Source organism: Cervus elaphus, chromosome 9 (genome assembly GCF_910594005.1).
Source record: "Cervus elaphus chromosome 9, mCerEla1.1, whole genome shotgun sequence".
NCBI lineage: Eukaryota > Metazoa > Chordata > Mammalia > Artiodactyla > Cervidae > Cervus > Cervus elaphus.
In genome coordinates, this window is record NC_057823.1 from 60,981,419 (window position 1) to 61,005,533 (window position 24,115).

Sequence of the window (24,115 nt, forward strand, 5' to 3'; positions counted from 1 at the left end):
AAAAATATGGGGTTTTTTTTGCAAAGTAATAGTAGGTTATAAAAATGAAAATTAAAGGAATAATAAAGAACTTTAAAAATTTTTTAAATGATAATAAAGATACTTCTAGGAATTTCTCTGGAGCTGTTGTGGGCAGTGTGGAGTCAGTTCAGTTTCAGATAGTTCCTTGTTCCACCTTGTACTTCTTCTCAAGGTCTGTAATAGGCCCCTTCCAATGCTTTGTCAATGTTAACTACAGGGTTTTAATCTGTTGCACCTGTCACTTCCAGAGCAGTTCCCTCTTCTCTGTTTTGGCTTCCTGTATGTAAGTCTCTTCAGTGTCTATTCTGCCCTGACACAACGGGGCGAAGGTGTTCACTTCTTTAGGCTCACTTGTTCAGTTGTAGAGAGGGAGGAACACTGCAAAAAAGTATCAGTGGCATGTGTGGGGAGTGTTCACGGTATATGGACCACACTGGGTTTGCCCCAGCTCACTGTGGCCTGTGCTTTCCGGATCTACACTGCTCAGGCTCCAGGTTGCTCTGCAGGAATACTGTCCAAAGCTGGCCCTGTGTTTTATATACTTCCCAGGTCTCAGCTGCTCAGGTTCAGGTTCTCGGATACGCCACAAGGGCACAGACTCACTTGGGCATGCGTTTTGTGCCCTTCCCAGGTCCCAGCAGCTTAGGCGACCAGGTGCTTGGTGAGCACACAGTCTCAGGTGGACTGTGCATCTTAATCACCTCCCTGGTCCCCACCACTCAGTTTCCCGGGTGCACCGCGAGAACACTGTCTCAGGTGTGCTGTGTGTCTCCTCTGGGGAGCTGATCTCAGGCTGTGACCCTCCTGGCAGATGTCAGCCCTCAGAATCCTAGGAAGACATGGTTAGCAACTGCGATCCTCCTCACGGTTTGGTGGAGGATGCTGGTCTCTGGGGCAAAGATTGCCCCTTGCCTTCTGGCTCTGGCTGTCGCGCACCTGCCTCTCTGCCTCTGGCGGGGGCGGGGAGGAGCCTGTACGCAGCCAGCTAGCTCTCCTTTGGTATTCGCCCAATCCTTTGTTCCGTGAGAGGGCCAGGTTAGAGACTTGCGTGGGAAAGTTCTCTTTTTTTTTTTTCTCTCTCTCTGGCTATCCCACAGTTTGGGTTGCTATCTCACATTCGCTCCCTCAAATTGTCCTCAGGGCATTCAGGCCCAGTCCTTACCCTAAGCATGCATTCCAAGCCTCCCTGTCTAGGCCCCACTCACTGGTGGCAGACATGAGCGTCTGGGCTACTTCTCCACTGGGAGTTGCAGTTTAGGCACATATTCTGTGTGTGTTTTTTTTTTCCTCCCAGTTGCCCTCTGAGATTCCAAAACTTCCCACAGACCCTCCAGTGAGAGGGTTTCCTGCTGTTTGGAAACTTCTTCTCCTTCATGACTCCCCCCTCCCCAGAACGGGTCTCCATCCCTAACTCTTTTGACTCTCTTTTTGTCTTTTATATTTTGTCCTACCTCCTTTCGAAGAGAATGGGCTGCCTTTCTGGGTGCCTGGTGTCCTCCACCAGCATTCAGAAGTTGTTTTGTGGAAGTGGCTCAGCATTCAAATGATCTTTTGATGATTTTGTTGTGGTGAAAGTGGTCTTCCCATCCTATTCCTCTGCCATCTTGCTTGTCTTTCCTGAGATGTTATCCTTGCTTTGCTTTATACCAGCACCTGCCTGCTGTCTCCAATGTGGAGTCTTCAGTAAGTTCTCTTGACTGTCTCTAAAACATCTCCCTAGTCTATCTACATTCTTCTTCCTCATTGTACCAGACTTTTTTTACCTAAATGTTTTAATAGCTTTTATAGTAAAATTAGTTCTTAGAGTAGCCAGGGCAATTTTTCAAAAACAAATACCAAACAATGTTACTCCCTTTCGTAAAAGTTTCTGACAGCTCCCCTCTGCCTTAGAATAAATCTAGATTCTTGATTTGGGCCATAAAGTGCTACATAGTGTGGCTTGTTCTCACCTTGTACTACTTCCCATCTCATACACCATGCTTGAATGTGCCAAACTGGCACCAACTGTTGTACTAACTGCTGCCTCTTCATAGAATGCACCCCCCCCCCCATCTTTGTATGGCTGGCTTCTTCTTGATATGTAGGTCTTAGCTTAAATATTAATCTCAGAGCTGTCTTTCCTTACCACCTTAATCATCTTTTTTTTCAATTGAGTTATAATTGACATTATTTGTACATACTGCATAATGATCAAGATAAGTTTAGTAAACATCGATCACCATACATAGGTACAGTTTCTTACTGTGATGAGAAATTTTAAGATTTTCTCTCAGTAATTTTCAAATATGCAATAGAGTATTAATAAATATAGTCTGCACGCTGTGCATTAACATTTCCATGACTTATTGAACCTACTGATCACCTTACCACTTTAAGTGCCACTAATTTATTCTCTTTTATATCAGCCCCTTAATTTTACTACATAGATACTATTTTCTGATGTTTTTGTTGACTAAAAAATAATTTTACTAAAAATTTTTTTCTTCCCCAACTAAAATTCATTAGATTAGAGATATTGAATATAACCACTCTCTCTTAGCACCTAGGAACAGGTGTAGGCTCTAAATAAATATTCAGTGAATGAATGCAATTAAAGAAGTTTAAAATAACTTTGGGGTATTTATAGTATTCCCACAGGTTATTGTGGCAACCTGAAAAGCAATTGCTAAACAGCTTTGAAAACCTTACTACATAGATATAAGAATGTAATTCTGTCCTAGTGGTTTCTTCTGCCTATAAGAGGCAGTTTTAAGCTTTTCACAGTCTGGGACCCAGGCTACCTTTTTAACCTCCTTTCCTCCTTCATGTTCTTACTGCAACTCAAACTCTTGTTCTTTTTATCACTGACCTACTTAACTCTTCTGGAAAATGTTACATGCTTCCTGGTATATATGAAATATCACTCTATCTCAGTGAAACCTTCCCTGTTCAACAGGAGACTTAACAACTGCTTTTTTGTCCCTGTTCCCTTTCCTTGGACTGTTCTAGCACTTAATGAGTATGTGCTGTGCTGTGCTTAGTCGCTCTGTTGTGTCCAACTCTTTGCAACTCCATGGACTGCAACCCACCAGCCTCCTCAGTCCATGGGATTCTCCAGGCAAGAATACTGGAGTAGGTTGCCATGCCTTGACCTTACTTTATATGTCTTGACATTTCTGCTAGAAGGTGTGCGTTCTCTGAGAGCAGGGACTATAAATTTTCCACCTATTCATCGTCCGTGTTTTGTTGCAGGCTTTGGAAATGGACCTCATTTCAAATCCCCTTAAATTGCTAACCCTTCTAAGCCTCAGTTTCCTCAAATGCAAAAATGAGACTAGTAATAATACCCTCATAAGATTGCTGTAAGAAATAACTAACGTATATGAGGGCATTTAACACAGAGCCAGACATAGTATATGTACACATTAATTACTAGCTGCTATTCATAATCACTCTTGACGATTGAATAAAAGAAGCAAATTGATTGATGTTTATCATGTATTATTTCTTGACAAGGTCAGTCCTTTTTTTTGGCCCTAAATGAAATGTAGATATTGAGGGCTAGAGTTGGTAAAGAGTTTGGGATGGGAGGCTAAACATGAGGGGGAATGTGCTGTTGTGTATTTTCAAAACCAAAGCAAAGCCCAGTGTCCCTCTGAAATCTCAGACTTCTCTGCTGTATATTCCAGTAGCATTTATCTGAATAGTATGTTTCTGGCATACTCATATTTTACCTTGTTTCTTTGTTGACTGTATGAATTTTTCTTATCTCCTTAAATAGATTCTTTAGTTCTTTCAGGAACAGTATCTTGTTTTCTTCTGTGTTGGTTTCTTCATTTCATTCAAATGGTTGGTTGATTTGATAGCAGTAGTGGTGTACACCCATAGGTGTTGAGTGGTCCACAGGGTAGACACAGCCTGCTGTCATCTGGGTCCTGCCCATGCTATAAACGTAAAGGACACTATTGGTATTGTCCTGATTCAGACTGAGAGCAGGCACTCTAGCTTAGGGGTCGGGAGTAGGAGGGTGCTGGGGTGAGTGCTTTGAATATGGACTTGAGGGATTTGAAGTTAATCTTTTAAATTGAAGCTTATCAGTCTGAAATTATTCAGTGTCCTTATCTGGAAAAATATAAACATTCCCATTCACTGATAGTCACTAATAGCCTTAGAAGACTTAGATGCAGATTAAACATTTGAGTGATGCTAAAATGTTAAAAATGTACTTCCTGTGCTTAATAATCCTTGCTACACAGGAGCTGAAAATATGACCATATTCTCTAGAGAGCAGGAAAAGAAACAATTTGAGCTTGCCTGCTCAGTGCATCCTGGTTCAGCTGACAGATACAAGACTAACTGCTTACAAGATGATCATGAGGTCTTGCAGTAGCTGGCTGTCACTGCCATCAAACAGATAGCTTAGAGGGAGACAAACAGTTGCCTCATATAGCAATCCCTGGTAACATCTTCAGGAATGAATAAGTGCTTTCTTCTTTCAGCTATACCCTTCTCCATCCTTTCATCTTAAAATGATGGACTTTCTCTACCAAGTAATCCTTTTTCCATCTGTGGTCTCCCCTTCTATAGAATCAGACACTTCTTGTTGATGTTGATATAATGAAGCACATTTACATTATATTCTTTTAGAATGGGCCTAATGATCATGAGGCTGTTTGTTTCTTAATGGTGCCACAGTTTTGCCTGCCATTGTGGTTTTCTTAGATATCTCCTGGTGTTACTTTGACTGTGATTATTTTGGTTTAAGCACTGAATGAGATGGAAGACATGGTGCAAGAAGATGGAGAGGTGATGGCCGAGAGTGGACATGAGACTCCAGCTCACAGTCAGGCAGTTATTCCTGTGGATGTTGACGAGGAACAAGCAGGTAATCATGTGACTTCCCATATTCATGGTTCTAAAAACTAGAGCCTGACTTTAATGAAGAAAGGAAAACACTGAGAATGATGTTTTTTGTTTTTTTGACATGACAGCTAATGATGTGTTCCATGCTGTTTATTTTTGACTAGGCTTGTGTTTGTTCTTGCTCTGTGTGTGTGTGTGTGTATCTTATTAGTTTGTTTTTGATTTTTTTGTAACTGGCAGCAGCTCCTCTTTCTCTCTTGGTATACACACATACGTGTGTGTGTGTGGAGAAAAAAAACCACTCAAGTTATATATAGGAAAATAACCTGATTAAATGTCCTGCTTATTCTCTCCCTTCATTTTAGTGGGGAGAAGAAGCAGTGGAGAGGTTGATTTGGCATAATAAACAGGGCAAGATCTAGTCTCAGTTTGCCACTGGGTCATTTATAGCAGTCATATAACCCATAAAGATTACCTGATATAATCTTTCATCTCTACAGATAGGGAAACTAATATTCTTTCAAAAGTTTGAATGGTTTACTCAAGACCATTCAGCCATTGACCAAGGAACAGAATTGAGAGGAGAACTAAAATTTTCTCACTCCTGGTCTGTTCAAATGCTACCTTGCCTTTGAATTGAAAACATCTTTAACTACCCTTGTTTTAAGTGTCTTACAGATGCAGTCGCTCACTCAACAAATACTTGAGTGCCTATCCTGTGCCAGGCATTATACAGTATGACAGGAAAGTTTCCTCACTTGTCAGAGAAAAGTGGGTTGTGAGAGCTGAAGGTTTACAATGTGTAATGCCAAGCAGACAGAAGATTTTTTGTTGTTGTTTAGTAACCAAGTTGTGTCTGACTCTTTGTGACCTCATGGACTACAGCCTGCCAAACTCCACTGTCCCTGGGATTTCTCGGGAAAGAATACTGCATTGAGTGCCATTTCTTACTCCAGGGGATCTTCCCAATCCAGGGATTGAATCCGCGTCTCCTGCATTGGCAGACAAATTCTTTACCACTGAGCCACCAGGGAAGCCCAAAACATTTTTTACATAAATAATCAAAGAACCAAATTGTAACATGCATCCAGCCTTTCAAGAACATATCTGTGACTTCCAGTGCATTAGACCTGTACTTAGTTAAAGAATACATAATTCTCACCAGTCTATAGGTGTCAGAGGCTTGCTTTCATTCAGACGTTTGCAAAATTAGGAAAATACCTAGCCTATTTTTCAAATGATTATAATGAGTATTATTTTTAGGATGATTATGTGACTCCTTCCAACAAAGAAGATCTTGAAGGGAGATGGCATATGCTCTTCTACTTTAATTTTCCTTTATAATGTTGGGTTGTATATTAGTCGTACTTCATGTTTACATAATGCTTTAGAATTAAAGTGTTTTCACAGTGTCTTATCCAAGTATATGCTCATGAAAATGAGTGATCAGGGAGGTTTCATAGAGCCAAAGCATCTCTGTGATCCCAAAATACTGGAAACAGTATTTTGAGTGAAAGCCTTTCTTGGGCAAAAATTGACTGTTATGCCTTTGCTCTTTGTTGTAGGACCCAGTGGTCTTCAGCGTGTAGTAAAACCAACCCCAATTACTGTTCATGACTCAGAGAGTGATGATGAAGAAGACAGTCTAGAACTCCAAGAAGTCTGGATTCCTAAGAATGGTGCCCGGCGTTTCTCTGAACGTGAAGAAAAAACCGGAGAGTCTGTGCAGTCCAGGGAATTATCAGGTGAGAGACTGTGTCTTACTCTGACCTGTTAGTGAGAGTCACCATGAGAACGGACACATTGGTCTTTATATACTGTGTCCCTACCACAACTTGTGGTGCAGTTAATATATCCTTATGAAATGTGACGGGGGCAAGAAAGGCAGCAGAGCAAGCAAGAGGGGAAATCTGGGTGGCGCTGTCAAGGGCGAGTGCAGCACAAGAATATTGTGGAGTTGGGGCTTGGGGAAGAGAAGATGTGAGGATTGTCAGTCCCATAGTGGAGGCTTTAGGAAGCTGTGGCATCAGAGTATCAGGGATGAGTGAGGGGCCTGTGCCTCACAGAAAAGACGACAACCGAGTCATCTAGGGCAGTGAAGAACAACCATTCCCCAGGTGGTCATCTGTCCACTTGTGCTTATTTAGCAAATGGTGGTGGTTAGTTTGGTGCTTGAGGAACTCCTGAAATATGTTCTTATAATCCCTTGTCTCCCTTTAAATTCAGTCCACAACCTTCTGCCATTTGCCTCACCAAGAAACTTTAATTCTGTTAACTTTTAGGTTTATACTTCTTTCCTTGTCTTCCCTTCTATTTCTCAGAACCATATGCTTACCATTTTCTGCAAAGGATGAGGTTTTTTTAAATTGTCCACTCATTTTTCCTTGAAGACCCTATTCCTTAATGTATCTGAATGTTTAGTATATATTTGTATACATTTAACCCCAAACCTGAAATGTACACACATTTCTGTGTATGGTAAGCTCAGTTCTTTAGACTTGGAATAACTTACTGACCACTAACTGATTACTCACTTCTTACTTTATTCCTTTTAAGAAATTCAGATTTATCTTTACGCTTGTTTAAAGGAGCTTTTATGGACACTGACATTTAGGAAAAGTCATGTGACTGGCTGACTAACCTAATGTTTCCTAGAAAGTTTAGTTTCTGAATTTAGAAACCAGATTTTGTGTCAGCCAGACAAAAACCTAATATAAGTATGCTTCTAGGTATATTCATTCAGCCTTACTGCGCCCACAGGTACTGTGTTAGGTGCTGTGAGGGGTGAGATGAATAAGTCTTGACCTCTCTCTCTTTCCCTCCCTCTGTCGGGAACCTCTGGTCTGCTTGAAGAGTCAGGTCAGAAACATAGATATATTTTAGGGCATGCACTACAGTGGCTCTGGGGTGGGAGTGCAGAAGAGATTGAACAGATGTCCAAAGCCAAAAAAAACTGGTGAGAATCAAGGCTCCTAGGTGATAAGGTAGGGGTATATTCAAAGAAAAGTTTGGGTGGGGGTGTAGAATGTTTATAGAGGGGACAAGAGTGGAAGGTTAGTTTGCAATTAGTTCATGACAAGCCTTGACAGCTGATCTCAAGAGTGTTAATCAGGTAGGCACTAGAGAGAAATAAAGAACTTTTGAGCAGCTGAGTGATGTGGTCACCATTATGCCTTAGGAAAATCAGTGTACATTGTTTCCTGTTCCAGATTTACTCTTACCTTTTGTCCAGAATTTGTACTGAAATCTTTTCTTTTCCTCGGGCCGTTCTTCTTTTTCTATAAGCAGTAAGTGGAAAAGGCAAGACTCCACTTCGAAAGAGGTACAACTCCCATCAGATGGGCCAGTCGAAGCAGTTTCCTCTCGAGGAAAGCAGCTGTGAGAAAGGCTGTCAGGTCACCAGTGAGCAGATCAAAGCCGATATGAAAGCAGCTAGGGATATTCCTGAAAAGAAAAAAAACAAGGATGTTTATCCCAGCTGCAGCAGCACCACCGCCAGCACAGTGGGAAACTCCAGCACTGCTTCTCAAAGCCCCGACTTTGTAAGGACGGTGAACAGCGGCGGCTCTTCCGAGCCTAGCCCTACAGAAGTGGATGTATCCAGGCAGTGTGTCTGCTCCCCCGGTGGGTCAGAGGACTCTGAGGCCATGGAGGAGGGAGATGCAGAGAGTTCTGTCTGCCCCAGATGCTGCTGTCACAGGCCCCAGGAATCCCAAAGGAGAACTAGCAGGTGTTCTGATGAGGAACGTCCTTCAACCAGCCGAGCCTGTGTTGTGAATGGCCCGGATGGTACGAGATCCGCCTTTTCCTTTAGGACTCTGCCACAAGGGGGGTCTTCAGGCCCAGCACATGATGAGAGGACTAATGGGAGTGGCTCTGGGGCTACAGGTGAGGACAGGAGGGGGAGCTCCCAGCCTGAGCGCTGTGACGTGCAGTCTAATGAAGACTACCCTCGGAGGCCCCTAACAAGGGCCAGGAGCAGACTCTCCCATGTACCGCTGGTATCTGAGTCAGGTATGACAATGCTGCCAGGATTAGCTACTGCAGGTTAGGACCAGAGAAGAGCATTTGCTCGTTCTATAACTTTTCTTACATAAAGCCAGTTTGGCAAATTGATTTCTATGTTTGGGTTCTGTGATCATATAGATCTTGAGCTAATTTTCAGCAGTGGGATGGGAGTGGGGAGTGGGGGTGGCATGTAAAACAGCTTGTAAGATATCCAGTCAAGAAAAGCTTAGATAGTTATGCTTCTAAGAAAAGTATAATTGTGTATGTGTATTGACCTTAAATACTGTACTGATTCTGATGTCTTATTCCCAATATATAAACTCTGCTCCCATCCCACATTCAGTCTTAACTTTTAAGACTTAACTAGTTAAGTTTTAAAACCTTAGCCAAAAGGTAAGGACTGTAAGTTGTTGGGGCTGGGGGAGCACAGCATATGGATGTACCCCTGTATCTGCTTCTGCAGGATTTAGTAATTTTTCCAAAGTCTAGTTTTGTTTCCAGTCAGGTTTGCTAGGAGATAAGCAGGTAAGTAAGTGGTTTAGCTGAGAATTATTTTGATGAAGATATATTCAAGATATACATATGTATACAATTTCATTAATATTTGTATGCCAAGGCATTGGATTTGGTAGGGGTAAAACACATTTCTTAATTATAATTCTGTTTATATTTCTGATCTTATTTTTAAATACTCTTTGCTGCCTTTATTAAGTTGTATATAGCTGTCAGTGAATAATAATACATTTTATTTTCTCTAAGTCTCACTCAATTTTAAAATCTTTGCATCAAAGATTTTAAAGGTACTCCCCAGCACATAGAGTACCTTTTTATATACTAAATAGAGTTGATTAAATCATGTGGAATTAAACTAACAAAAGCAAGCTTTCATAAGATAAATATGTACTTATATACTGTTATCGGTCATAAACTCAAGTATATGAGTTTTATTTGAAGATTTTATTATGCTTTGCAAACATTAGATCTGCCATGATGAAAATACTTTTCCCAGCTTGAATTTTAAATGCTTTTTATCTTTTTTATACGTAACATGGATTTACCATTTTAATCATTTTGTAGTATATAGCGTATTAGCATTAGGTATATTCACATTGTTACGCATCCATCACCACCATCCAGCTCAACTTTTTCATCTTCCCACACTGAAAGTGTGTGCCCATTAAATAGAAACACCCCATTAGGACACCCTTTGTGGTATGGTTTTTCATATTCGTAAAGTCAGATCTACATGTTTAGTTTTGTGATATCTTTATTTTTATGCTGTGGAAAGCCTTCTATACACCTGGCTCAGATAATTGTTCACATCTTCTCATTCTTTATTCATATATTTGTTTACTTTAGTTTAAATCTTTATTATAATCTTTGGGAACTATTTTTTAATTACAAATTGTCACCTAATTGTCTCAATACTACTTATTGACATCCATCCTCATCATTATTCTGAAATACTCTTTTATCATGTACTTTGCCTCTGTTGCAGTTTATCTCTTGGCATGCTGTCCTATTCCAGTGTTCTGTCCTCTTTCATTACTCTTTGCAAAATTTCTTTGGTTAGTCATGCATTTATCACTTATTTTTATAGTTTTATAATTTGTCAAGTTGCAGAAGCAAACATTCCTATGTTTTGTTTGTAATCCCGTTACATTGATTGACTGAAAAGATAATGATCAGTTTTTGAGTCTGCCTATTCAGGGACTATTTTTGTCTCCTGTGCCTTGGTAAAGTTTTAAGAGTTGTTACTGTTTGGGGGGGGGGGGGGGTGTTTTGCTTATATTTTTAATATGGGTCCTTCACGTTAACCATCTTAGGGGAGGGGGTTTGACTTCTTTGCCTTATGTTCTGTTATTCCCTTTGCCACTTTTCTCCTGACTTGTTTCGTGACTAGAACTTTTTCTTAGGTTAAATAATTTACTAGAATTAAATTTATGTAGTGCTTTTTACTTTTTTAGGTAGATTATATCTGTTGTCTTATTGATTTTTTTTTTTATTCCAATTTGAGAAGACTTATAATGTCTATAGTTAATGTGTATAGTGTCTATGGTAGGTAAATTATTTGCTAATATTTTTAAACACAATACAAATGTCCATTTACTTTCAATAACGGCTTTTCTGGGGAAATTTCAAACTGCTGATTTTTAAATTATCCATATCTCTTGGGAAGAACAAGTTTTATATGGGTGATTTACAGTTTGCTATTTTTAATGTAGCATTTTTTTTTATATCTGTTGGCCATTCTGCTTTAAAAATTTTAAGGAGAAAAGTCCAAACTAATAAAGGAACAAACTTGACTGAGTGTTACAGATATTTTTTAAATCACTTCAAGGAAAATATTTGAGTTTTTAATTTGTTTTTTTTATTTATGGCCTTATGTAGTGTTAAAACCATGTTAGAAGTAGTTATTTGTCTTGGGATTTCCTATATTGGGAATAAATGCCTGTAAGTTGTTCTTTTTCTCCTCATTGTATAATGCTTTATAAAATAAATATCACAAAAATAACTAATTGGATTGTCAAAGAATAGCATTTAAGATGAATATGATACAGTTCTCATGAATACTAACCTCTTTCCTTAACACCCATGACTGCATTGGTCTGCTTTTCTGTGTTTCTGTAGCATCTTCACTAATGTCAACTACACTGTGTATTGTAATTCCATGTTTTACTGTCTATTTTTCCAATAGACTATGAGCTCCATGAGGGCAGGGACAGTGTCTGCTTGCTCACCATAATATTCCCAGCTTCTAGCACAATGTCTTACATGGTATGGGTCTTGAGTGAATAACTGTGAACTTAATAAGTGGTAGGAGCCATCATATGAGGTATGTTGATGCTGGTGGATGTATAAAATCACTAAAAATTGTCCCTAAACAAAGAAGGAGGCATAAGAAAAAACCACAATGAACTCTTGTTTTCTTTTTACATTGGAAAACATTTGTTTTTTCAAGATTATCTACATATAAAATGTGACTTAGTTTTATAATTTTTCTTAGAAAACAAACTGCCAATTTGGGTACTCAGGAGAACAGGAAATTTAACTTTGAGCCCCATATTCTGATCAGTTAAAGAGTAGGGGAGGGACGCAATCCATGACGGTGGGAGGTTGAAGATTGGAGCATGAAAGGAGAGTGCTGATAGAAGAGTCTTACTCGACCACTGTGATGAAGGAATGAAAGCAAACCTGTTTTTGCTTTTGTGGTACTGGGAGAGGGAACCAGGACTTGTTATTGGTTGAAACAGGTATGTGAAATTTGGCTGTTGTATGAAATGGTGCTGCTGCTAGATTCCCTGTCAGTGAAGATAATTAGATTATTCACGAAGCTCCTTCAGGAGTACTGCGTTAGTTGGCCTTCAGTGTATCAGTAGTTTTCTTTTCCAGAAACCCAGGGTTTTTGCTTGAGTTCAAAGTCCTTGGAGGAAGTTTGATAGGTAAAAACTCTTGGACTCCCTTCTAGGCTTCAACCAAAGTAGCTGTCTTCAGTTGTTTTGTGTAATATTTCACAAAGGTTTTGAATGGTGGAGGAAAGAGTTCTGGTACATTGAAAAGAGGAAAAAACCACTTGAGCTGGATCTGTAGAGCTCCTGTACAACCCCAGGCCTTTGGTAATTTCAGTATTTGTACCTTGTTTCCCTTTCTTTGTGGCCTTTCAAGTTTGAAGTGAGAGAGTTACCAAGTGGAATGTTTATAATCTAGTAGTAGTGTGCAGTATGGTGGGATTTAATTAATAAATGTCAACCTTACTTCATTCAGTATATGCTCTGCTACAGAATGACTCAAAATGAAGACAGTGATTTAGTGTCTTGTCTTGGAAAATATATGTGCTTGTTAAGTTTTTGAGATGAATTTCTAACTTAAATACATATTTGATGATTATATAATTAAACTATAACGTTTTAGAACAATACTAGTAAATGAATTAGAGCCTTACTAGGCAGGGTTTGGCAGATAAGTGATTGCAGGTTTTCTAGCACAGTGGTAGATACCTTGGCAAACCGTTTTCTTTTTCCATGTCTGAGTTTACTTATTTGTAAAGCAAGGAGAATAATCTATCTCAGAGGGCTGTTAACAGGATTAAATTAGTTAATATAAGTAAAACCCTGAGAAAAGTGCCTGACACACAGTAAGCGCTCAGTAAAGATTTGCTATTATTGTTATTCCATTGATATATCTGTGATGCTTTCAATCATTCAGTAAATGCTGAGTGCCAGTTCATTCAATAAATGTTCATTTTAGCTCATCGTTAGCAGCTGATGTTGATACGAAGATGAAATAAGACAATGTTGTTGTCTTCAAGGAGTTTTTAGTTTAAATGGAGAAATAAAACATATACAGGAAATTATAGAACCAGATGTTTGGGGATCCAGGTGACTTATCAGAGCAGGTAGCATTTAAGCTGGACCTTTCAGGGATGGATAGTATTTCAAAAATTGAAGTCAGGAAAGGTGGGCAGGAAAAGCTAAAGTGATCAATGACTTCAGAGCCATTGGCAGTAGGAGATGACTAGGATATGGTATGGGGTAAAATTGACAAAGGTTGGGGCTAAAGTATAGCTCCAAATGTCAGGCATTAATATGTATTCCCTAAGCAGTAGTCAATGATTTAAAGTTGTTTAGCAGGAAATTGGTGAGTTTAATCTTACCAGTAGTATTGAGGATGGGTTGAGTGTCTAGAGACGAGAATGTGGATTAGATTGTTGGAATGGCCCAGATATGAAGAGCATGGTGTATATTTGACGTTGGTATGTTTGAGACAGTGGAAGGTTATCTTATTTTGGAAGTCATTTGGAAATGGCAGTCTGTTTGTATTCCTTTGAGAATCAAGTAGTAGAATTGAGAGTTGCCTTAATGGAGTTTATACCTGTGCATTTGAATGTGCTCTCTTTGAAAGAATGACAGCAAAGCTAAAATTTTAATTTCCTCTCGCCTTTTTTAGAAGTTGCCAAAACAAAACCACGTCATGCCATGAAGCGGAAGCGGACAGCGGATAAGTCCACCAGTACCAGTGATCCTGTGATTGAGGATGACCATGTGCAGGTGAAGGGGAAAACCTTCACTTACCTTTCAGTCCTGCCAAGTTCCTGACTAATGTAAAGGAACTAAAGTTTCCATCTTTACATATTTTCTTTGCCCTAAAGAGAAGAGATTGGTAGTAGTTGCTTCTCAATTGTGCCAGTGAAAACATTTGTTTTTTTTTTTTTTTAAAGCACATACTCTACAAGGTACATCTTTTAAATTTTTTTCCTTATAGGTCCTTGTATTAAAATCCAAAAATCTTGTTGGAGTCACTATGACCAACTGTGGAATCACAGATCTAGTGCTGAAAGACTGTCCTAAGATGATGTTCATCCATGGTATGTACTTGGGCCCATGTCATACTAGAGCATCTGACTGAGCTTAAAGGGTTAAAGTCTCATAACTACTATAATAACATTACTGTATTACTTTTTCAAAAGAATCAGTTAGATTTTTCTAATTCTGTCCTCATTCTGTAGTTCTCAACTCTGTAGTATTTGCAAGGGGCCATGTGCGGAGACTTAGTTTATCTTTTAATGTAGACTCTCCTCCAGTTTTCTCCTCAATATAATTGCAACTTGATCTGTCAGAGGTTAAGTCAACAGCATTTATGAGCTTTGGAGTCAAGTAGGCCTCAGCTTGAATCCTTCTTTGCTATTTTCTAGCTGTGGTGTTGGACATGCCTTTACGTGTGTGTTTACAGAGGGAGTGGTGACTGGGCCTTAAGTGCTTGACTGCTCTGGATTTGATACCATCAGTCATAACCTCAGTTCATGGCACCTCATCCTTAGTCTAGGCCCTGCTTTTCTTTCCAGTCCCATTTGTCCCTCATTGCCAGTCCCATTGGCTCCCATTACCTTTGGTTGTGTATTTAATATATGTCCTTCCAATACATTTCTCATGTCTTTTTAATATACATATTTATCTCTGAGCAAATAAGTGAGTTATTAAAAGTTTAAAATTTTTAAATTGAAAATGCGTGAGTTAAAAGCTTCAGATATATAGTATGCCTCATATATTATCTGTTTATTTTTCCATTATTACTCAAAAATTGTTTTAGATACTATCCATGTAAAATCATTAAGAACTGACTTGTTTCTTGCTTTGTGCAACTTATGTATTCTGCATTGATTTTTTTTTGGTCTGTAAAGTGTACATAATTATACTTTATAAAGCATTTGCCAAGGTTTAATGGAGTGATTGATATGTGCTTACACATATGTATATGATATGTGAGATTAAAAAAAAGGAAGGGGGTATTTTTCTGAAGTTGGTATCGTATTGTAGTTAAATGTGTCACATTTACTTTTCTCTATAACCTCACATTTATATGTTAAATTAGAAGAATATTTAATCATGTTTCAGAGCAGCACTTCCAGTAGAACTTTCTGCAGTGATGGAATATTCTGTATCTCTGTTGTTTTATATGTAACCACTGGCTATGTGTGACTTTTGAGTGTTTGAACTGTGACTAGTGTTTGAGGAACTAAATTGGTTTATTACATTTTAGTTAATTTAAATTTAAATAGCTCCATATATCTAGTGACTACCATACTGGACTGTACAACTTCAGACCAAAGTATCCAAATATTTCTGAGTTGTGTTTTTTTTTTTTTTTTTTAAAGGTTCTGGTTTTATACTGTGATAAGAATTGAAATCAACACTGCTTATTCCCTATGAGCAAATGAAAGATAACATATGTGAACCATTACCCATAAAGTTGTATAGTTCAATAGTTGCTATCATTCCTCCTCTTCAATAAACATTTCCTAAACAATTCCTATATTTAGGCAAGTGATTCTCTGAGACTTGAATTTCTTGTCAGTAACATCTTAGATAGGAAAAGGTACCTTCACCTCCCTTCTAGCATGAGGGTGACAGTCTTCCTTTGAATGGGACAGAATCATATTTTCAAGTCATTTTGATGACTGTCAGTTGTCCTGTATAATAATACTTGGCCTGTGTTACAGATGTTTTTATCTGCAGTATTTTATGTTAATGAAAGATGTGCCAGTCCTCCAAAGAGGATTCCAAATAGGTTATATACGTTGCTCTGTTATTTTGTATAAATTATTTGTAGATCTTACCTTTGTTTTCATTTTGTAGCTACAAGATGCAGGGTACTGAAACATTTAAAAGTAGAAAATGCACCAATCGTAAACCGATTTGATTATGCACAGTGCAAGAAACTGAATATGGATCAGGTACTAGACCAGATACTAAGGATGCCTCCTGAGAGAAACCGCATCATATACCTACGCCCCATGCAGCAGGTAACGAGCTCTGCTTCTTTTTGGTGATGACATATTGCACTCGTCCTTTTTTTAGTCTTCAGCCTTTTTAAAATTGGCTTTTATTCATTTGCTGAATCCACAAATGTGGATTTAGTGTGGATTAAAAAACATTAAAAATGTTTCTTTGGGTTCTCCAGAGTTTTTTAACCAACCTAGACTATCTTGCCAGTTTTCTGCATCAGTGCTTCTCTAATAGATTGTTGTGGGGCTTTTAGCAAGTTATATGATGAAGAGAGTTATTTTTCAACAAGTTTTTATACTTATTAAAAGTTGCCTGTGATCAGACTCTGGTTTCAGACTTCTTGGTTCCAGTTCTGGTTCACTGATCTGTAGCAGATTGCTTGACTTCTATATTTTAGTTTCTTCATTTCTAAAATTAGAAGAATAAAAACCTGCAGTTACTGTGATGGTTAAATTAATACATGTTAAGTGCTAGCACAGTTCCTGGCATATATCAAGCAATCAAATGATAGTTGCTGTTATTACCATTATCATTATTAAGAGTAAACATTTTATAGTATCCATATGAGATGATGGCTGTTAGCTGAACCTTTTGTGGTAAAATTTCACTATATTAATAAATCATCGTGCTGTATACCTTAAGTGTATACAGTGATGTTTGTCAATTATTTCTCAATGAAACGGGAAGAAGAGTAGCATTGCATGTAAAACTGCTTAATGTCAAAAGAAAGTTTAAAGGAAATATTAACCTTTAAACAATCAGTGTTTGCAGTCAGTGTTTGAACCTGGCCTGAAAAGAGTCATTTCAGTACACAGATTGTTTGTTGAGTGTTTATATTTGCTGGGGCTGAAAAATACACAGGTCATCATCCTTCCCTTGAGAAATTTGCCTTTCCACGAAGGAGGTAGACATATATGTCATTAAGATGGCAAAGTGGGATTTCGTAAGTATAATAGGGATGCAATGTGAACAAAGGCTACAAGGAAGCAAGGAAATGTGTTCTGTCTTTAGGAATGGACACTAGTCCAGTTAGAATGAGGTTTATGGTTCTACACTCACAGATCTATAATATATTGTCTTTAAACCTGTAAAGGACATGCTCAGAAGTGAATTCCTGGGATCAGTTACCTAAATCCAGATTCTCTGGTTTAATATGCATTTATACAACAGTGAGATGTAAATTGTTGAGCTTGCTAGACAGATGAATTTGCTCAGCCTCATTCCTAGCATCGCAAGTTGTGTCCAGGGCAGAATGTGACTATTTAATTTTCAAATTAGCCAAAGATTCAAAAACTGAGGTCCCAAGGAAAGATTATTCAAGCCGGAGGAGATAGATTGCTAAGGCATTCTCTTCCTTGGTTCCAAATCCTCTCTGGTATTTTCCACAGGTGGACACACTAACATTGGAGCAGAAGCTATTTAGTGGTCCCTACCCTTATCATATCTGTATTATCCATGAATTCAGTAACCCTCCCAATGTCCGGAACAAGGTGCGCATTCGCAGCTGGATGGACACGATAGCAAACATTAACCAGTAAGTAATCTGCAGCCCTGACAGCCTTCTGTATCATTCTGTGGAGCAAGGACACCCAGAAACAAATCCTAATTGTTTTTTATTTTAAATGATTTCATGCAGGCTTTTCAGGCACTGACACACATGAAATATGTGGAAAAAATGAGGGAAATAAGACTTAAAACTAAAATGCATACATGTATATTTGTAACTTTTTATTTTCAAACTTAAAAATCACAAGAACAGGCTGTACATGTACCTTTAGTTTCATGCCTTTAGCTTACAGCATGTTTGGTTGGTTATCGTGGTTTAGTCGCTAAGTCATGTCCGACTTTTGCGACCCCATAGGCTATAACCTGCCAGGCTCCTCTGTCCATGGGATTCTCCAGGAAAGAATACTGGAGTGGGTTGCCATTTCCCTCTCCAGGGGATCTTCCTGACCCAGGTATCGAACCCAGGTCTCCTGCATTGTAGGCAGACTCTTTAATGACTGAGCTACAAGGGAAGCCCCACAGCATGTTTAAAAGAAGTCAAATTAAAGATCTTAAAAAACTCTGTGTTTTAAAAAAAAAATGTATTTTTTGGCTCCACTAGGTCTTTGGTGCTGTGCATGGGCTTTCTCTGTTGCAGTGAGCCGGGGCTACTCACTGTTTTGCACAGACTTCTCATTGGGGTGGCTTCTCTTGCTCTGGAGCACAGGCCCCAGAGCACGTCGACTCCAGTAGTTGGGGCCCACCGGCTAAGTTGCCTTATGGTATGTGGAATCTTCTTGGAACAGGGATTGAACCTGTGTCTTCTGCATTAGCAGGCAGATTCTTAACCACTGGACTGCCAACCCACTCCAGTATTCTTGCCTGGAAAATCCTGTAGACAGAGGAGCTTGGTGGGTTACTGTCCATGGGGTCACAAACAGACACAACTTAGCAACTTAGCATGGACCACCAGGGAAGTCCAAAACTGTGATGTTTTATATCATCAGAATATATGCATCAGTCTTTACGCATTTGTTATTTTAATATTTTGTTTGAGATCTTCATTAGAATCGAGGCAAGACACATTTTGATAGTTCCTTTCTAACATATATCCCAACATTTTTTTCAGTTTTATAATTTTTTAATTTTTCTTGTTGCCTCCAGAGAGCTCATTAAGTATGAGTTCTTCCCTGAAGCCACACGAAGTGAAGATGACTTAAAGAAGTACCCTAAGTATCCCTGGGGTAGAGAAATCTACACGTTAGAAGGTGAGCATTTATTTGTAAATGGTTGGAAAGCTAAATAGCTGTTAACCAACCAGATGGAGAGACATGTCTTAGGGAAGGTAGAAGTGGGAGCCTTACAGTTTGTCAAAGTAACGGGAATATTAAATATCTGCAGGTAGCAGGGATGAGATAAATATTGCCCTCCCTGTATGAGTCTCGGCCATCTCTAAAATGATCGACAGTATTGAACAAAAAGTAAAAGAAATTGAAACTTGATACAGTTTGAGTTGCAGTGACTTGAGGGAACCTGTGTCAGCCTCTTTATTTGTGTATACACACATACACACACACATAAAGGGAGAGAAACTGAGGCTTAATGAAAGCCAAGGATGATCAAAATCACATGACCAAGTAGTAGCAGAGCTAGAATTGGAATCCATAGCTCTGGTGCTGCTTTGGAACCATTTGTCCCTATCATTACTTCCCCACCAGTAGCCCTGTTGATCTGTATTCTTTCAGGTGTTGTGGACGGAGCGCCGTATTCCATGATTTCAGACTTCCCTTGGTTGAGATCACTACGGGCAGCAGAACCTAACAGCTTTGCCAGATACGATTTTGAGGATGATGAAGAAAGTAATTATGACCTGACTTGATTTTTATTCTCTAGTTTGAGCGTTAGATCCTGAGTACTTTGTTTGTGTTACAAGCAGTGCAGCTTTTAATCACTTCCCATATAAATGTTTTTGCTTTTTATTATTGTTTGGTTCTCCCCTTGCTCAAAAACAGAACAGCTCTAAATGCATACAATAGAGAATCATTGACTTCACTAGGGATATGTAGGAAGGAGCCCTTCAGACAGATTTTCCTGCCTAGTTTTGGTTTTTGTTTTTTTTTTTAATTACCTAAATGTTGATGATCTTGTTACTTTTTATTAAAGAATTGGTCCATTATATTGTTTCAAAATTGTTCCACTTATACTAATTGTTCTGCTAGTTATGAGCTGCTGCTTGTTGGGTAGCATATGGGAACTTAACAGTTTAGGTGTAGATTTTAGGAGGAAATAGATTTCATAAACTAAATGTACATATATATGACTTACATCTCTGGTGCATTTTCTCCTTGGGCCTTTAATCATATGTGCTCTTTTTGGCATCAAACATAGTATTATAACCACACTGATGGGAACCCGCACCATGAGCTAAACATACATCAGTACAGTGCATGAGAGTATACAGGCGTGTCTCATGGACCAGCTTAATCAGAGTAGCTTCCCAAATGATTTTGATAATCTTGTTTCCCCTTTTCTTTCTACTTTCCAAGGCACCATCTATGCTCCTCGAAGGAAAGGGCAGCTGTCTGCAGACATCTGTATGGAAACAATAGGAGAGGAAATTTCAGAGATGCGTCAGATGAAGAAGGGTGTGTTTCAGCGAGTAGTGGCAATCTTTATCCACTATTGTGACGTCAACGGAGAGCCCGTTGAAGATGACTACATTTAACTGGACCTCTTCTTTCTAGCTGTCCTGGGAGTGCTGCTGGGGCTGTCCAGCTGCCAACCAGCCCCACAGAGACTTGGGGGCATGCAGTTGGGAGGCCCAGGCTCATTTTGGTGTATAGAAAATGTATCAGGAACATTGAAGTTGTATACAAAGATTTGTACATAGAGGAGATATACAAAGATACTTCCTAAGTACCAGCTTTATATCATATGTTTATACAATTTAATTTAAAAGTTCATTTTAATGAAGGCAGGTAATTGGAAAGAGTTCATTTTGTTCATTTTTCCAGACTTAGTTCATAAAGTATCACTTTTTGGCTGAGCCCCCATTTACTATATTCTTAATAATCACTGTCATCCCCTTAAATCTGTGCCTTTTTCTTCTCGAGCGAAGCTGTTTGAGTAAATCTGTTGAAGAGTCTTTTTGTCTTGTGCTCTTTTGTTTTTATTAAAACTCCAGCTAAACCTTATAGTCAGAGGCGGCTATATGTTTCTGTACAAAATTGTGGTTCTTTTTTCTCTTGGTATTATAGTTGCCGTATTTCTTAAAATGAAGTTAAAAAGACTTATGAGTTTGAGGGGGAAATGGAAAAGTTTCCAAAGCATTTCTAGTTATTTATTTCCATATTCAGTTGTGTATATGCTTTATCTTGAATATAAAAATAAAAGTTTATTAAAAAATTTTTTCTTGCCTTGGAACTGAATCTCTCATTTTAAAGAAGAGGAGCAGATACTACATAGCAAAGGAATGTGTAGGTAGAGTTGTGTCTAAGTAAGATTTTAGTGTAATCTAATTGTGATCACTTTTTTAAAAGTTCTGTGGCTGCAAAATGTTCAACTCACAGAACTCTTTTTGATACAACACTGAGAGCAGCAGAATTTCCCCAGATACCTGGTCTTCAGGAGATGTCCTTTCTCAAGGAGAGAAGTTTACCTGATCCACAGCAGTGACAGACGCAGTATCACAGTGTCCAGGATTAAGGCAAAAAAACCTTTAGAGCAACACCTGCATTTGGGTGCTGGCTTTGCCAGTTTCTAGCTGAGTAACTGCAACAAACTACACAAACTGAAGGTCTGTGGGAATATTTTATAATCTCTTTCCAAATAGAATATGTAATTACGATCTGTGTGAGGTGTAAGTGTCCAGCCCCTTCATTTACAGGGGATTAATTGAAGCCTAGAGGGAAAACGACTTTCTCATGGTCAGGGGTGGATTAAGGTCAAGCCAGACAAGAATTCTAGTGTCTGATTCCTACCAGGCTGCCTCTCTCTTCATCGTTAATACTTAAAAGAAAGACAAGGTGCTGGCAAGTATTTACTAACACTAACACTGTGAAATCAGTTTCTTAGGACTTTAATTAAATTTGCCTATTTATATTAGGAACAATGGTGCTGCATTCAGTCATCTCTGTTACCTTGTTTTTAACTCAGTGACCTCTCTTCTAAGAGTGTATTCCACTCTCCAGGTGAGAACTGTGACCACTAAAAGGTGGGAAGCAAATTACAGGACATTCTAGATATTTCAAAGTAATACAGAGCCCCCAACTCTCAGCTAAGACTCATCTAAACCTGTTTTTTCACTGTAACCGTAATGTGTGTATGAGTTTCTCAGTCGTTTCCAACTGTTTGCAACCATCTTTGCTGTAGCCCGTCAGGTTCCTCTGTCCATGGAATTCTCCAGGCAAGAATACTGGAGTGGGTAGCATTCTCTTCTCTAGGGGATCTTCCTGACCCAGGGATTGAACCCAGGTCTCCTGCATTGTAGGCGAATTCTTTTACCGTCTGAGCCACCAGTGAAAGTTGCTCAGTCCTGTCTTGACTCTGTGACTGCATGGATTATACAGTCCATGGAATTCTCCAGGCCAGAATACTGAGTGGGTAGCCTTTCCCTTCTCCAAGGGATCTTCCCAACCCAGGAATCAAACCCAGGTCTCCCGCATTGCGGGCAGATTCTTTACCAGCTGAGCCACAAGGGAAGCCCAAAAGCCACCAGGGAAGCATAACCATAATAACCAAATTCAGTTAATGCTTTTGGTTAAACACAACATTCAGAAAACTAAGATCAGGGCATCCGGTCCTATCACTTCATGGCAAATAGATGGGGAAACAATGGAAACAGTGACAGACTTTATTTGGGGGGGGGGGGGCTCCAAAATCACTGCAGATGGTGACTGCAACCATGAGATTAAAAGACACTTGCTCCTTGGAAGAAAAGTTGTGACCAACCTAGACAGCATATTAAAAAGCAGACACATTACTTTCCCAACAAAGGTCCATCTAGTCAAAGCTTTGGTTTTTCCAGTGGTCATGTATGGATGTGAGATTTGGACTGTGAAGAAAGCCGAGTGCTGAAGAAATAATGCTTTTGAACTGTGGCATTAGAGAAGACTCTTGAGAGTCCCTTGGACTGCAAGGAGATCCAACCAGTCCATCCTAAAGGAAATCAGTCCTGAATATTCATTGGAAGGACTGATGCTGAAGCTGAAACTCCAATACTCTGGCCACCGGATGCAAAGAACTGACTCATTTGCGAAGACCCTGATGCTGGGAAAGATTGAAGGCGGGAGGAGAAGGGTTTGACAGAGGATGAGATGGCTGGATGGCATCACCGACTCAATGGACATGAGTTTGGGGAAGCTCCAGGAGCCGGTGACAGACAGGGAAGCCTGGCATGCTGCAGTAATGGGATCGCAAAGAGTTGGACATGACTGAGTGAAAACTGAAGTAAAATGCTTAGATTTAAGGCCACTAGAGGCCGCTGCTCTCTAACTTCTGTTGGTTTAATGTGTCTCAATGTCTCACCTGATCCACTCTTAGAACAAGCAGAAGTACAGCAGGGACGGTTTAAACTATTAAAGATCCCAGCCTGGAACAACTGAAAAACAAAACTTGGAAGATGCCTACCATTGAAGGCAAACTGTCTGTAGAATGAAAGGCTGGATAGAGATTGCCCTAAAGCAGCTATCAGCACACTTTCTGTTCAGGGCCAGAGAGTAAATATTTTAGGTTCAACTATGACAACCACTTTGGTGGCTCAGTGGTAAAGAACTGGCCTGCCAATGCAGGATACCTGGGTTCAATCGCTGGTTTGGGAAGATCCCCTGGAGAAGGAAATGGCAACCCACTCCAGTGTTCTTGCCTGGAGAACCCCATGGACAGGATCCTGGCAGGCTACAATCCATGGGGTTGCAAAGAGTCAGACACGACTTAGCAACTGAAAGACAAACAAAAATGACAGCCACTCAGTTCTGCTGTTGTATGAAAACAGCCATAGAGGAAACATCAAGGAATGGGCATGGCTGTGTTACAATACAACTTTATTTTTTAGAAACAAATCTGAATTTCACATAATTTTCACATGTCACAAAATACCTTGTTTTCCAACCACTTTAAAAAGTAAAAACCAGTCTTAGTTTACAGGCTGGAGGATTTGGTCCCTAAGTTGTTTGCCTATATCTACCTGCAATAGAGAGCTGAGTTGTCCTGTTGGCCCATTCAGTTCTGTGTAACCAGCTCTTGGTGCCGTGTCTGGCAGATATTTTAAAGACCTTAAGAAATGTTTCATGGATGGATTACTGAATTAGTGTCACTTTTAGAGAATCAGGCCAGATGTGTGAGTCCTAACAATCTCCAAATAATAGCTGACGCCACAGTTCTTCCAGGAACTTCATATCGGAATCAGAAAACCCGGGCTCATATTCTGATCCATCAGATGACTGCTGGGTGCTGTGGATGGTCAAAACCCTGAGATT

The 24,115-nt window shown here is 39.4% G+C and overlaps 1 protein-coding gene across 6 annotated transcripts in view; it reads left to right on the forward strand.

Moving 5' to 3' along the window:
- The window catches only part of FBXO38 (F-box protein 38), a 62,915-nt gene extending 41,868 nt beyond the window's left edge, over window positions 1-21,047 (forward strand). For 2 of the 6 annotated variants that reach the window (XM_043913205.1, XM_043913207.1), the window contains 10 exons: window positions 4,766-4,885; window positions 6,429-6,608; window positions 8,149-8,877; window positions 13,819-13,919; window positions 14,134-14,236; window positions 16,005-16,171; window positions 17,543-17,688; window positions 18,804-18,907; window positions 19,385-19,498; window positions 20,186-21,047. In XM_043913205.1, coding sequence (XP_043769140.1) covers window positions 4,766-4,885; window positions 6,429-6,608; window positions 8,149-8,877; window positions 13,819-13,919; window positions 14,134-14,236; window positions 16,005-16,171; window positions 17,543-17,688; window positions 18,804-18,907; window positions 19,385-19,498; window positions 20,186-20,364 — 1,943 coding nt within the window. In that variant the 3' untranslated portion in view covers window positions 20,365-21,047. The remainder of the gene's footprint in view (window positions 1-4,765; window positions 4,886-6,428; window positions 6,609-8,148; window positions 8,878-13,818; window positions 13,920-14,133; window positions 14,237-16,004; window positions 16,172-17,542; window positions 17,689-18,803; window positions 18,908-19,384; window positions 19,499-20,185) is intronic. The other 4 variants (XM_043913209.1, XM_043913208.1, XM_043913210.1 and 1 more) reach the window with 4 other exon arrangements.
- The last annotated feature ends 3,068 nt before the right edge of the window (window positions 21,048-24,115 follow it).